At 38.9% G+C, this 14,636-nt stretch overlaps 3 protein-coding genes across 3 annotated transcripts; 2 read left to right on the top strand and 1 right to left on the bottom strand.

The window, feature by feature from the left end:
* Window positions 1-116: 116 nt before the first annotated feature.
* Window positions 117-2,303, top strand: LOC133529828 (low molecular weight phosphotyrosine protein phosphatase-like). The gene is made up of 4 exons (XM_061867639.1): window positions 117-314; window positions 1,327-1,514; window positions 1,694-1,855; window positions 2,123-2,303. The coding sequence occupies exons 1-4, from the start codon at window positions 278-280 to the stop codon at window positions 2,210-2,212; spliced, it is 477 nt and encodes a 158-aa protein (XP_061723623.1). The 5' UTR covers window positions 117-277; the 3' UTR covers window positions 2,213-2,303.
* Window positions 2,304-2,513: 210 nt separating this feature from the next.
* LOC133529820 (snRNA-activating protein complex subunit 4 homolog) lies at window positions 2,514-5,326 on the bottom strand. Its single transcript, XM_061867630.1, has one exon. The coding sequence runs from the start codon at window positions 5,194-5,196 to the stop codon at window positions 2,731-2,733; it is 2,466 nt and encodes an 821-aa protein (XP_061723614.1). The 5' UTR covers window positions 5,197-5,326; the 3' UTR covers window positions 2,514-2,730.
* Window positions 5,327-5,614: 288 nt separating this feature from the next.
* On the top strand, window positions 5,615-14,368 carry LOC133529822 (DNA mismatch repair protein Mlh1). The gene is made up of 11 exons (XM_061867632.1): window positions 5,615-5,907; window positions 5,979-6,042; window positions 6,362-6,561; window positions 7,336-7,606; window positions 8,263-8,419; window positions 9,159-9,242; window positions 10,210-10,352; window positions 11,857-12,419; window positions 13,042-13,178; window positions 13,640-13,765; window positions 14,037-14,368. The coding sequence occupies exons 1-11, from the start codon at window positions 5,795-5,797 to the stop codon at window positions 14,336-14,338; spliced, it is 2,160 nt and encodes a 719-aa protein (XP_061723616.1). The 5' UTR covers window positions 5,615-5,794; the 3' UTR covers window positions 14,339-14,368.
* Window positions 14,369-14,636: the final 268 nt, after the last annotated feature.

Genomic DNA, 14,636 nt, shown 5'->3' with positions numbered 1-14,636 from the left:
GAATCATGAATGATCGAATCTGTCAAGCAAGCATGAAATTGTCTGCTGTATCTGTGGCAAAACCATGAAAAAGTGTGAAAATTTTCAAATTCCAGCGTGAAAAGAGATGTCTGAAATGATCAAAGTAAGAATGACATTGGCGTGACATTGACAGATGATTCAGATGCGCGACTTCCCAAGTTCCCAATCTTCCCATTATAATTAAATTCCCAGGAAAAGTTTTCCTCCAACGAAAAATATTTAATTTACGTTCGCACTCGCAGTAACCTCATAAACAATGGCCGAGAAAAAGAAAGCACTGTTTATTTGTCTTGGTATGTTAGTATGTATAAGGCACCCCCCGCGGGTTGCCTTGTCGTGGTGGAGGGGCTTAGTAGCCGTGGCTTGGTCACCCACGGTGAAGCGAAGAGGCAACCAATAAGGCACCCCCCGCGGGTTGCCCACCTTGTCGTGGTGGAGGGGCTTAGTAGCCGTGGCTTGGTCACCCACGGTGAAGCGAAGAGGCAACCAGGGCCGGCCTGTTTGAGGTGCGGGCTGGCCCGAGGAGGACGCTCCAAGTGGGCTTGGTGAGCCCGCTTGTGACGCGCTGGAGGTGGACCGTCGAGGAAGAGGAGTGTCGGTATTGCGGTGAGCCGTTCTCCCTATCCTCGACGGCCGAGGTGGGATCGCAGGGGAAGAGGCGTGATGGTATCACGATGCGCCACTCTCCCTATCCCCTGCGACCTTGGCGGGGCCGTTCCGCAGTAGCGGCGTTGGTGGGGCTGCAGAGGAAGAGGAGTGTCGGTATTACGGTGTGCCGTTCTCCCTGTCCTCTGCAGCCGAGTTTGTGGTTTGCGGCAGAACCATGGACCTCATCTGCCGCCGGGCGCTGGGAGTTTTCTGGCGCCCGTGGCCTCCTTGTGGCGGGCTCGGGGGGGTCCGCTACACTGCAGGACGGAGGCCGAGGAGGAAGGCGCGTCGAACCATCTGGCGCGCCTAGCGTGAAGGGCCTTCGGGCATTTGCGAGGGAGCCGCTCGCGGGCGGCTGCCGCTGGTGGGGTCGCGGATGAGTGCGCAAGCGTTCCCGTAACCCTACCAATAAGGCGGCGAGGTGACATATGGGGGGTTTTTAGTGGGTATACCGTCGGCCTCATTAGCCTGGACGGGAGTCCCACATAACCACTCGGGTCGCCCCCCGCACCCGGGTGGTATGCGGAATGCATTTTCCCCCCTAGAAAAAAAAAAAAAAAAAAGTATGTATAAGGCTGTAAAACGCACAATGAACTCTTAAAACTTAGAGCAGTATGTATCGCTAAAGCACTGGTAAAGTGAAAATACGTGTTCTAGGAAACATTTGCCGCTCGCCGATAGCCGAAGGCGTTTTCCAGAAGACCGTGAATGACTTGAACATCGGAGATAATTGGGAGATCGACAGTGCCGCTATCGGCGCTTGGCATGTCGGAAACACACCAGACTATCGCGCTATGGACACTATGAAGGAGCATAATGTTCCATATAACAATCGTGCTAGACAGGTAAAACATTACAGGATATTAAATATTGGTACAGGTTATTCCCAGCTGTCCCAATGATAAAAGCTTGAGTGTTTTTCTCAATTGTTCCTACTGGCAACAGGTAAATTATAAAAAAAAACTGCCCGGATTATTTTATTTTTGGGAAGTTATTTATTTGTGAAAATGTTTATTTGTTGCAGATTACAAAAGAAGACTTCAACCATTATGACTACATATTTGGCATGGACGAGGCCAACATGAAGGACCTCAAGAGACTAGCTCCTAAGAACAGCAAGGCTGAGCTGCTTTTGTTTGGTGATTTTGATCCTCAGGGTGACAGGATCATTAGGGATCCTTATTATGTAAGTTAAATACTAGTTATGCTTCAGTCAAAGTTAAAAAAAAAAAAAAACAATTTGCAAATTAGGCAACTGGGTATTGCACAAAGGAGGGGGTTAGTATATTTATATATATTTTAATTCATCTCAAGTCACAAAGACTGACAAATTGTGATCAACTAAACCATCCCACCTAAAATTTTGTTTCTATCTTTATCAATTTAAATCATATTGTCATGCATTAAGGTCTAAATTCGTTTAAATGAAACATGAAAATACTTTTTTTTTCAGGATGCTGATTCCAAGGGTTTTGAAAAATGTTACCAGCAGTCTGTCAGATGTTCCAAGGGATTTTTAGAGCACTTGGAAAATAAAGGTTAAAAGAATGTGAGCTACATTCCAAGATACCAAGATTTAAACTGATATTGTTAATTAAATTATATTTATCAATAAAATAAACTTGTGTTACAACTTTTCTTGTTTTCGATTATCTGGTGTTGGAAGGTTTTTTCTGTTACCATCAAAAAATAATAATCAAGGTAGACATTCCAAGATATCCAATTGTTCAATAGTAGAGTAACTGAATAGGTAGCATCTACATGTTTTATTTGAGTTGCCAAATTAAATGTTATGTTTTGTGTTTGGCCAGTTTTCCATTTACACCATAATAAAAACAAAAATATGTTACATGAAAACATTTATTTGGCAAGAATATTTAGACACCTTTTCTTAAAATACTAAAATGGTTTTCATTGCCTATGCAATGCAAGTTTTTTACAACTATACTAACTTACAGTTAGTATCTAACACAGATAAAATTAAATCAGAATCTTCACAATACTGTTTCGGTCCTTTAGATTTAGAATCTAGACACTAGTGCTAACTATAAATTTAATGAATTAATAAGAGCACACATACTGCTTTTTTCTTTTTCTCTGTGCCTTGGAACTGTCTACATCTATAAACCTAACCACATCATCAACAACAACTTTCTGAACGCAACATTGATCCTTCAGATTATTCTCAGGCTCCAAGTCTAAGTCTATACTCATATTAGTGTCACTTTGTGAATCTGATTTAACTCTGCTTCTGATAGGTTTGGATGGACCTGGAATGCTTACACTAGAGAGTATATTAAGCTGAGCTTTTGTTGTATCAATCTTCTGTTTATTTTCAGTCACTACATGTTTCCCTACTCGATCCGGTCCCTCATTTGACAGAAGCATTGAATACAGAAACAGTGAATTAAACCTCTCCATTAAAAGAAACATTTGCTCTTTGAAAATGAGATTTTTTCTCATCAATAGATTCAGATTGATATTCACATCAGATTTTGATGTGTTTTCTATGGTCTTAGAATTCACATATGCCATGAGCTTTCTACATCCTATTATTGTTGCATAGTGTGGAGGGAGCACATATGTCACGCTGCCTAAAGTGTTATTTCCCCATATATCTGGTGCATTAGCAAACGTAACAGCTGCTGTTGATTGTTTTCTTGAGTAACTCTTTACTTGAAATAAATTTACTTCCTGCTGCGTATTTAGCAAGCCGGGGTACTGTTCAGCATATGAGCTTTTTTTAAAAAGGTCCTGTTTCAATTTTGCTCTCAAGAAAATGATCATTTTTTGCAGATTCGTCACATTGAGATTATTTGCTGATACTACAGAATTAGAATCTAAAACAAATAATTCATCTTCTTGATAGATTTCATGTAGCTTTTTTTCCTCCTCTTGTTTAACATGTTCAGTTAAAAGATTAGCTATAATGGCATCTTCTATGACTTCTTGTGGTGATTCCCTTGTGATCCTTTTGCTTTTTCTATTATCGATTTCTGTTTCTATTCTCTTCTTTAGAACTTCAGTCGCTTTGTTTAGGTTGTCAGTGGCAAGTCCGTGGCCAAGGCGCCGGGCACCTCTTCTTGGTGCATTTTCAAGTGACAAGTTTGGATGTCTTTTCATCCATTTTAATAAGGTAATATATCTAGCCCTTAAATGTGTTCGGGTTTTATCAGGGAAGTGCTTGGTAACACTGGAGTAGTTGGTCAGACATTCCTCATTGGCCATCAGTTGAAGCAGCTGCCGATCTTCCTGAACTGTCCAGACAGCCGAGATCCTCTTCTTAGCTAAAACTTGGTATCTAACACGAATCTGAGTTGCTGAACGGCCTGGTAGATACTCTGACATTTTTTTGAAGTTTGGTCCAAACTTGTCAAAACATGTCAATATAACAGCATCCTCTTCTGGCAGGAACCTACCTTTCCTCTTCTCAACAAGCCGGAAATACTTGTTGTAAATTTGTATCTTAGTCCTGTTCTCCATAGATGAAGCTACTTTGCCCCACGGTATGTAATCTTCTTCTTTATAATATTCAATCAACCGCTGAAGGAACTGTTCCTCTTCCTTAGTCCATTTTTTACCACAACATGTATTGCTCATGTTAGTTCTGTAGTAAACAAAGACTTGGTAGGCTGTTCTGCCGGTGTTCAGTTCTTTAGCAATTGCAGCCCAATCTTGAAAGTTGTACTTGGTTACTATTTCTTGAAAGCGGGCATGTTCTTCCAGTTTCCAAGGGTCTTTATTGATGGTAGGATGCAGAAATTCTTTCCATAATATTCTGTATTCTGCAGCACTATGTCTTTTATTTAATTTATTTGCAACTATGTCCCAGTCATACTCCTGGTCTATTGGCAACGCTAGTTCTTTTAAAGTCTTTTTTCCTAAAGCACTGATCTCTTTGTTTACTGCATCTACTTGTCTTTCTAATTTCCTTGACCATTTATCTTTGTTCTCGCGTTTCAGATGTGCAATCTTTGAGTTCAACTCTTTCTTTTTAAAATCAATTGACATTTCAAGAAGGAGTTTATTCAAACTGACTTTGTCTTTTGCAGTCCAGCCAGGGACTGAAGTGATCTCAGAAAAATCGTACATGTTGCTTTTTTTCATAATTATAGTATCTTCATTATCGGGTGCTGGAAAATTTGATTTGTCCTTAAAATATGGCTTGCCACAGTTTATATAGCGGAACGTTTCTTGCCGATCTTTCTCTGCAGGGACTGCTAGCTTGTGTAGATCATTTAAGCTTTGTCTGCATTCATGTAAGCGACCAACGAGCACTGATTCCAGCCTTCGTAGTTTTTCGTCTAGAAGCTTGTTAAGGGCTAATGCCGAGTCGATTCTTGCATGTTCCTGTGCAGCGGTGTTAGTAGAAGTGCTGAGAATGGATCGAGAGCGTAGTGAACTTACGCTGCCGCTTAATGAGCCTAGGAGGATAGAAGGCTCATCGTCTTGTGCTAAAGCGGCATTTAGCTGCGCTATATCGTATAGCTGCTGTTCTTCATCACTATCCACATCCATAGCTTGCATTTTAACGAATGGCACTGATAGCCTCTTCTAATACAAATAAAAATTGCTTAAAATCATTGAAATTTTGCGATAAACTCAAAATAAAACAAATTAGCGTAAGCGTATCGTATAGAACAGAACGTCAAGATCAAGACTTGTCAAGACTGTGGTTTAAAGTGCGTTCAAATTTCAAACTTATAACTGAAAGAACGGAACAAAATTGAGTTTCATTTTCTATATTTACTATTATATAATATACAATTGATTGCAATTAAAATCTGTTTTGTAGCCATTATTTTTAATTTTCGACTTGTTTTGTAAAGATTCTTGTGGAAAAATCGCAAAACTACAGTATCCCTCAATATAATAAGTAATCGTTTCTGAACGTATACTGTCTTAGTGTCATTGGAGCTATTCAAGCTTTTATTAAAAACGCTTAATATTGAGGTATTATTGTAATTTCTGACAGCACCATTTTTGTAATTGTGCCCCAAACATAATTTAAATTTTGAATATTGAATCTTGAATACTCGGGGTCGGAATCTATTCTTTGGTTTGTTTTATTCTTTTAAAAATAAATTTCCATGGTTTTAACCACATCTTTGAACTTTAGGGAACAATGTCCGAACCAGGTATCATAAAAAGACTTAGTGAGGATGTGGTGAATCGAATAGCAGCCGGTGAAATCGTTCAAAGGCCGGCAAATGCTTTGAAGGAACTTATTGAAAATAGGTAAAATTAACAAGTAATTGCTTCTATTATTATGAAATATCTCAAACGCTAACACACCCTTTCTATTACAGTTTGGATGCCAAATCGACCAATATAATTATTACTGTAAAAGCTGGCGGCTTGAAATACTTGCAGGTATGTTACATTATAATATACGTTATCCTTGTCCAAAATTCCAAATTATCCGTTATAATGTTATACTTTAATTCCGTTTCCCCGTGTTTGGCATAATACCCAGGAGCGCGATGCCATAAAAAAAATCATATTAATTTTTAATTGGGTAGTTTTATATTTAATTAATTAAACCCTGAATTTGCTAGATCCAGCCATCCATTTCTTACATCATCCAGTTTTCATAATGTACTTGCTTATAAAAAAAACTGGTCCTATGATCTTCAGGTGATTGATTCTCTATTCAGTCTACTCCATAACTACATTCTGCAATATTTTTTAGATCCAAGACAATGGCACTGGTATCCGGAGTGACAACTTAGACATTGTTTGTGAGCGCTTCACCACCTCAAAGCTGAGCCAGTATGAGGATCTGCTGGAGATTAATACTTACGGCTTCCGAGGAGAGGCTCTGGCAAGCATTAGCCATATTGCCCATTTGACTATACTCACCAAAACTGCAGCTTCTAAATGTGCTTACAAGTAAGTTAATATGACAAACTAAATAAATTTTGAAGACAACCTTACCCAAAATAGGACTTCCTTAGTAATGACTTGAGCCATAGTCAAAAGAATTATTTAGTAAACTTGTATTGATTTATTTGTTTAGCATATGTAGAGTTGTTACATTCAGTTACATCAATTTATAATCTGTTAAAGATCAAGTCGCTTAAGCATTGAGGGAAGGAATGAAAAAATCCATACACATCTGGTAGGCATCTGTGACTCAGTTGGCAGAAGCTATTGGACCATGTTCCAATGGTTGCAGGCTCCAGTCCTGCAGGAGGTGTTAATTTTTAAATTTTTCCTTTCATTTGAAAGTATTTAGAAATGCTTGATGATGTTTCTGCTTGATTTTTTTTTATCTATATGCCCTTTTGTCCTGAGTAAGAGTCTAGAGTATACCTTTTAACTCAGTGTGCCATTATGCAAAGGCCTCCTCTAGCTCTATCCCCTGTAGTCTGTCATAGAGCAGTCTCCTCCATTTCGGGTCCGCTGTTTAGTTTAATTTCATCTTCCCATCTTGATAGAGGTCTCCTCTGGTGCTGTTTGCAGCTCCTTGGATACCAGGCTGTTAGGATTTGGCAGCACTTTTCCTGTTTTTCTCTTAACATAGGCCCACGTTACATCAAACCTAAAAAGTTATGTAACACAATGCTTATAACACTATTTGCTGTATAAAATATTAATGAAGAAAAAGTAAACACTATGTAGAAATTTAATATTTACCCGACATTGTCAAAATGATATTTCCAGGGCAACATATGAAGATGGCAAGCTAAAAGGTCCAATAAAGGCATGTGCCGGTAACAACGGCACTCAAATTACGGTGGAAGACCTATTCTACAACGTAATAGCCCGCAAGAGAGCCCTACGAAGCCCTACAGAAGAGTACACACACATAATGGATGTGGTTGGCGGTTATGCGGTGCATAATAGCCATGTTGGATTTACGCTAAAGAAGTTTGGGGAAAAGACGGATTTGAAGACGCCTGTTAATTCTTCTGTTATAGAAAATGTTAGGATTGTAAGTATTATTGTTTACCGTCATACAGTCAAAGCATTTAATTTATGCTATGCATGTTTCAATCACTTATCTATTAATGTATAGTTGTAGTTAATAATGTAGTGTAAAAAACCTCGAACTGTTTGAGTGTTGTTGCACACCTGTTATTGGTGCATAGATACTCGTATTATACGTGTGTATAATTGTTACTTTACTAGCTTTGTTTATGTACTGGTGTGTCATAAACTAAATAAATAAAATAAAAATAATTTCAGTTGCATTTCGTACTTTCTCACAGTGACCATCAATATGAAAGTTGCTATGAACTTCATACTATTGTCACTGTGACAAGGTACGAAATGGTACTGAAATTAAATAACATTTATTTGAATTATTTCCCACTACTATTACGCGGTTATCACATTGATGCAGATTTGTCGTTCCGGTGAGCGAGACAGCAGTATGTACATACATAGCGATGTCCCGCTCGCACATTGGAGCGTCCAACGTTCAATGTTAAGGCCGCCTTTACCTATCTTTCGGAATATTGTACCGATTATACGACTCGCATCAGAATGCGTCTTACTAGAGTCAAAGGAATTTGAACCTTTTATACAATACTTATATTTCATATTTAAATAACAGCGGCAATTGTTGTTGAACTGTCTTCATTTCAGATCCACGGGAATTCAATAGCCAGAGAGCTGATGGAGCTGGAAATAAAAGATGAAACGCTAAAGCTATCTGTACACGGGTTCATTACGAACGTCAACTACTCGCATAAGAAAGGGGTCATGCTGCTGTTCATCAATCATCGTTTAGTTGACTCGCAATGTAAGTAAGCATCAGGTCTTCATAAACTAATTTATTTCATGGAGACATCAACTAATTTATTTGGAGATAAATTAGTTGATGTCTGTATGATATGATTCATTTTCCCTGTATAAAATCCTGATCTTTTCAACTGTCAGATTGTTAACAACACAAACAAGATAAAAAAATATATATATATATTTTAATTTATTTAGAAACCAAACAGTCGTATAAACATATCAACAATGCAATACAAACGATGTACCACAACAAAAGGAAAATACAACAAAAAGACCTGGAGGTTCATAAATTATAAATAATGTTAACTGAAAGCAAGCAAATTTTTGAATCCGATAGAAAAAATAACTGATATCTGTACTTATATATTAAAACAACTTACTTTTAACTATATTTTTTAGACTAGCCAACGAATTTTGAAAACAATCTACTTCGAATAGTTTTTTATTATAGTAACTAGGAACTCGTCTGAAAAAGGTATGCCTGGAATAGTTTTTGACCGAAAAACTAATATGAAACAGCGATCGAGGGCGTAAGGGGTGATGCGGACAACTGAAAGTAACTAATCTTAGTAGATTAGGACAATTAATAATATTTTTAGAATTTTAAACAATTTTTATACCTAAATAAACTGGCTATAAAACACATGAAAATCCTAAGCGAAAATACTAGGCTTCTCCTAAAAAGATAATGATTATATGCCTCTATATCTATGTTCTCAATTAAATGTTTGTTCTTTTAGCTATTCGTAAAGCTGTTGATTCCGTGTACTCAACGTATTTGCCGAAGAATTCGCATGCTTTCGTCTACCTCAGTATAGAATTAGGTAAGTACTAAGTTAAGAAGTAAAAATCCCATCTTATTCACCAAGTAAAGCGAGGGCAATACTCCGGCATGTTGAACGTTCCGTGATCGCGTCGCTAACCGAACGGAGAGTCCGCCAGATTTCTGTCGAGGGACGAGGTGATCCGAGTCGGGGCGGGGCGGTGCTTGGCTGTTCTGTATGATAATACTGTTACTTATTCTGTGGTGAAGGTCTCAGTTTCAACTTGGGCAAAAATACTGCCGTATGTCTGTCGGCTGTTCTTCTTTTCAGGTCGTATTTTTCAACCGATTTTGGTGCAAATTAATGAGTAGGTGCGATAATTATATGGATTTTTTGTCGATTCAGTTTTTGGATATTTTCAAAATGACGGAACCATGGGCGTTCGCCAGGTCTAATTATAATCAATTATTCTATGCAATCATGGTATACAGCTCACAGAGCCCCTAGTATAGTTGGACCCGGGTATGTCTTTTCAACTACGTCCAAAAGAGAGGTATGGGCACTGTGAATGTCATCTCGCTTTGTGGTAGGGCATAGCTCAGCGGATGTCATTCCTGATCTTGAGCAGAGCAGAACTGGGGAAGTACCTCCACCATATAGAAAACCGCAGCCAAATAACACTAGATCCTACTCATAGTGTTGTGTTCTTTCCGGTGAGTAAGGTTGCCAGAGCTCAACGAGGGTGCGGAGTGTTAGGGTCGGCAAGGAGCATGTAACTCCTCGAGTTGCAAGCGTCCATAGCCTACGGAGACTGCTTACCATCAGGCGGGCCGTATGCTTGTTTGCCACCGACGTAGTATATAAAAAAAAGATCGTGTCATTCACGAAGACGCGTGTCTTGACTGGTATGTGGTTGCCAGTTGCCATGTTATTAAAGGTTAGATTTGACTAATCTGCCGGTCATCGTGGATGACACGCACTATAAATATTAAAACAAATGAATGCTTTACCGTAAAGTATTTTTCAGATCCCAAAAACGTGGACGTAAATGTACACCCTACGAAGCATGAGGTACAGTTCCTGTACGAGGAACAAATAATTGAGAAGTTAAAATCTTGTGTTGAAAGCAAACTCCTCAGTTGTAACTCTACGCGGGTGTTGTACACGCAGGTAAGTTCAAAACTGGACTTTACGGCAGTATGATAAGCTCTAAAATCGAAGAACGTGGGGGCTTGTATACGCTAGGAAGCAGTTAAACACACGCAAGAAGGAGCCTTATGTCATTATGATACGTTCAAAAATCGAAGAACATTGAGAAACTAGAGGTGTCTGATCAAAGAACATTTTCAAGCTAAAAGCGGGTTTTGTACAAGATTCGAAAATAGCGGGGACCCGTTTAAGGGCATATTCGGCATCTTGTTATAATAAGGAAAAAGTAGAAGACATATTTTTTGACACGAAAAAATACTTTTGTCTTAGGGGCAAGCCGTTCAAGTCGGCCAACCCTCAATACAAACTTACAAAGGCCAAAACATATTGGCGTCGAAAAAATGTATCTTTCACTTATTCTTAACCTTTTAACCGCCGTAGTCTGATATATAAGACATACAATATCCGACTCATTTCGCTGCAGTCTGATAAATAAGACAAAATTTCTCGTAACTTTATACTTCATGTAAATTCTAAGCAGTTAAAAGAACACAACACAAAGGAGGTTAATCAGAACATGATACCGAACCGAATATGCCCTTAAACAGATCCCCACTATTTTTGTTACGTTACCTTGTATACGCAAGTATGTACAATAAAGAGCTTTATAACGTTTCGATAAATCTAAAATCGACTAACTGACATTAACATGTGAAGTTTTTTAAATAGGTACTTAGGTAGTTATAGAATATAATAATAAGGTTATGTAGTTGTATCTTTATTTCTACATTTGATTGTTTATTTGTCTTCGGCTTTGCTTCGAGCAGTAACTGAGAAAGTCTAGAGAGCGAATGTGTCATGCATGAGGGAAGGCAAAGAGAATTTTAAATAGAGGTGGATTGTCAAAGAAAATTTTGTAGCTACTGTAAATTTACTGCCATCTTTTGACACATGATTAAAACTTTTAGAACGCCATTTGTCTTTGATCCTTATTCTTTTACTCGTATGCGTTAAATTTGTTAAATATTAAAAAGTGGCGCCATCCAATAGATCAAAGGCCAAAGGTATGACAGCATGGTTTCGAGCGATGGCGCCATAACCTTTAGGTTGTGCCCGGTAAGATGGCGCCACTTTTTGATATTTAACAAATTATCAGTGAAAGAATAAGGATCAAAATCAAATGGCGTTCTAAAAGTTTTAATCAAGTGTCAAAAGATTGCAGTAAATTTACGTAGCTACAAAGTTTTCTTTGAGAATACATCTCTATTTCAAATTCTCTTTGGGGAAGGACAGTATCACACACGTATCACCTGATTCGTGGCGTCCTGTTGTAAAACATCGGTTGTGAGACAGTGAGAAGTCTACAAAATAGGTACAGTCGCCATCAGTAACATCGGAGCGGCCAAAGCACTCACAAATATCTGAATTCATCTCTATAGTCAAGGCGTTAGGGTGCATGTTCAGCCGTCTTTGAGCATCTCGGCCGCTCCGATATATCTTATGAGGACTGTTTTTATGCCTATAGGCACGCCTACCCGGCGCTACGATGGTCGAAGAAATGGTCAAGAAAACAACGGAAGCCGCCAAAGTTAACCCAAACAACATGGTCCGAGTGACCTCCGATGTTCAGAAGATCGACAAGTTCTTCAGAACCAAGCCTGTCGAAACAGACGACACAAATAATCTTAACACTGAAAAAATAGGGCACTTACCTGGAAAAGAAACTGCAAAAACAACAGAGACTAACGACAAAATGGTAGTCGATGAAGTCCTAGAAAATTCACTTATAGAAGAACCAGTGGTAACAAATAAAATGCCGGAAAAATGGACAAATCATTCCGCTTTAGACCAAGGCAACATAAGCTACATAGACCCTAAGGAATCTTTCAAAACTAGAACGTTTAAGTATGAACGGACTGAAACTAAGTTGACGAGTGTAAAGCAGTTAAGAATGGATGTAGAAAAACAGTGCAATTCGAATCTGAGGGAGATATTGGCCAATTTGATATTTATTGGGTGTATAGACTTGCATAAGTCGCTAATACAACACTCGACGAAGCTGTATTTGTGTGACACGACTCGGTTGACGTAAGTAAAACTTTTTTTTATACCACGACGGTGGCAAACTAGCATACGGCCTGCCCGCCTGATGGTAAGCAGTCACTGTATCCTATGGACGCCTGCAACTCCACAGGTGTTACACACGCGTTGCTAACCTGAAATATTTCCTACAGTATAGTATATTAATCCTATTTTTAGACTAGAACTTTTAAGTCTGTAATGTTTTTTCTCAGTTATTAGAGAGGTTATTAGTTAGTGTCCCAGAGTCACAAGTTCGAGTCTCGTCCGAGGCTGTCAATTTTTTTTTTGTCAAAAATTGTAATACGTAATTCAATACCGCCTAAGGTTACGATGATTATTTGCTAACATCTCATACCACTAAAATGACAATAAGAAGTACCAACTTAGGGCGGCACGTATTGCAACCCTGACAACCCTTGGAGGTACAGAACATGGCCCAAAGAATCTGGAATTTCCTGGATTCAGAAGGTCTTTAAAGGGCCGTCACAATAGATCACTGCTTGGTCGACGTGTCACTCAAAGGCCCACAACACCCCAATAATAATAAGTACCACTCTGTATTAGGTACGCATTTACAACTTATATAAATATGTTGTGATGCCTATTTATCGTTTTCCACTGTTTCCAGTGAAGAATTATTCTACGAAACGTTGTTATACGACTTTCAAAACTTCGGTCTGATAAAGCTGTCGAACCCACTGCCTTTGGAGGAGTTGTTTGTGCTGGGTTTGTCTTCTCAGGAGTCGGAATGGAACCCTGAACTAGGTACGTAATACAATACCAAAAATTATAGATTATAGAAGAGGTGTAAAGTCTAAGAAAAAATCGTGCCTCCTAAGGTGACAGCTGAAATAGAGGGCGCTGTACTGCGCAATATTATGTGATTACTAGATGGTCAAAAGTCAACTTTTGACAACAAAAGTTACCGCATAATGTGCAAAGTACAGCTTCGCATTCGAGGCATGGATTTTTACCGACTAACTGTATACTTTACTACTTACTACAAGTTGTAGGTACTTAATTAAACTGATTTTCATTATTACTGTTACACCCTGTATAACTGTTACAATACAAAATATATAACAGACCTCTTCAGAGGCTCTCCAGTGTTTCAACACAATTTTAAACACCGTATTCAAGAAACTTGCAGGCGATATGCAGCAATTATTACTTCACCTAAAAATCAACCCTGACTCCTGACTAAACAGTTCAATTTTGAATAACAGGAGATATGAGAGAAATGGCACAAGAAATGTGTCAACTACTGACGAGCAAGCGAGCCATGCTTCTAGAGTACTTCTCACTAGAGCTGAGCAGCGATGGGCAACTGTTGGCGCTGCCGCTGTTGCTGGGTGAGTTATTAGACTACAACCACAGTATCCTTGCACAAACTTGGCAGTAATGGCATGCATACATATACTTTGGATATGGAAAAAGGTACCTTATGGCGGTTGGCGCTTCCGTCGCGTAGCATCGCATTAGTATTGGAGCGTCGTTAATAACAGCGTAGACGCCGCCATAAGGTACCTTTACTGTGGGACGTCACATTTTTTATCGGTACGATAATTTTGACACTCAAACATGATAATTCTCTTCCGCTCACCTGGCAACACTGATTTCCAGACAACCACACCCCATTCATGGGCGCCCTACCAACCTACGTCGTCCGCCTCGTCACCGAAGTCAACTGGGACTCTGAAAAGGAATGTTTCGACACCTTCAGCCGTCAAACCGCCATTTTCTACTCCCAGCCCAACCCCGATACCACCACAGAGTCGGTAAAGTCAGAGAATTGGAAGCAGGAACATGTGATATTCCCAGCTATAAGGAGGAACTTTCTACCGCCTACCAGTTTTGTGAGCAATGGAGCAATATTGCAGGTTGCTAATCTGCCGGATTTGTATAAGGTGTTTGAGAGATGTTGAATTTTAATGAATTATAGTTATGTTTTTTGATTTGTTGTTTTATTTCTAGTTTAATACCTAATCTGACACATAACATTTTTTCTGTTATAATTTTTTTGTCAGAAATGAACCAAAATTAGGAATAAATTAGTAAACAGTTATGGATTGAAAGGTTAAAATTTACACAAAATAACAGAAAAGGAATGTTTCTAGCAAGTAACCACAATTTTTTTTACACCCAATTCAACCCAGATACTACCACGGAGTCGGTAAAATCAGAGGATTGGAAGCAGGAACATGTGATATTTCCAGCTATAAG

Source organism: Cydia pomonella, chromosome 21 (genome assembly GCF_033807575.1).
Source record: "Cydia pomonella isolate Wapato2018A chromosome 21, ilCydPomo1, whole genome shotgun sequence".
In the NCBI taxonomy this organism is placed as follows: domain Eukaryota; kingdom Metazoa; phylum Arthropoda; class Insecta; order Lepidoptera; family Tortricidae; genus Cydia; species Cydia pomonella.
The sequence above is the reverse complement of the archived record's forward strand: the minus strand, read 5'-3'. Positions and strand labels throughout refer to the sequence as shown.

Coding starts and splice junctions, on each gene's coding strand:
- LOC133529820 (XM_061867630.1), bottom strand. CDS start 5,196: ATGCAAGCTATGGATGTGGATAGTGATGAAGAACAGCAGCTATACGAT.
- LOC133529822 (XM_061867632.1), top strand. CDS start 5,795: ATGTCCGAACCAGGTATCATAAAAAGACTTAGTGAGGATGTGGTGAAT. Junction 7,607..8,262: donor TTATAGAAAATGTTAGGATT/GTAAGTATTATT, acceptor TCTTCATTTCAG/ATCCACGGGAATTCAATAGC. Junction 8,420..9,158: donor TCGTTTAGTTGACTCGCAAT/GTAAGTAAGCAT, acceptor TTGTTCTTTTAG/CTATTCGTAAAGCTGTTGAT.
- LOC133529828 (XM_061867639.1), top strand. CDS start 278: ATGGCCGAGAAAAAGAAAGCACTGTTTATTTGTCTTG. Junction 315..1,326: donor AGCACTGTTTATTTGTCTTG/GTATGTTAGTAT, acceptor TACGTGTTCTAG/GAAACATTTGCCGCTCGCCG. Junction 1,856..2,122: donor TCATTAGGGATCCTTATTAT/GTAAGTTAAATA, acceptor TTTTTTTTTCAG/GATGCTGATTCCAAGGGTTT.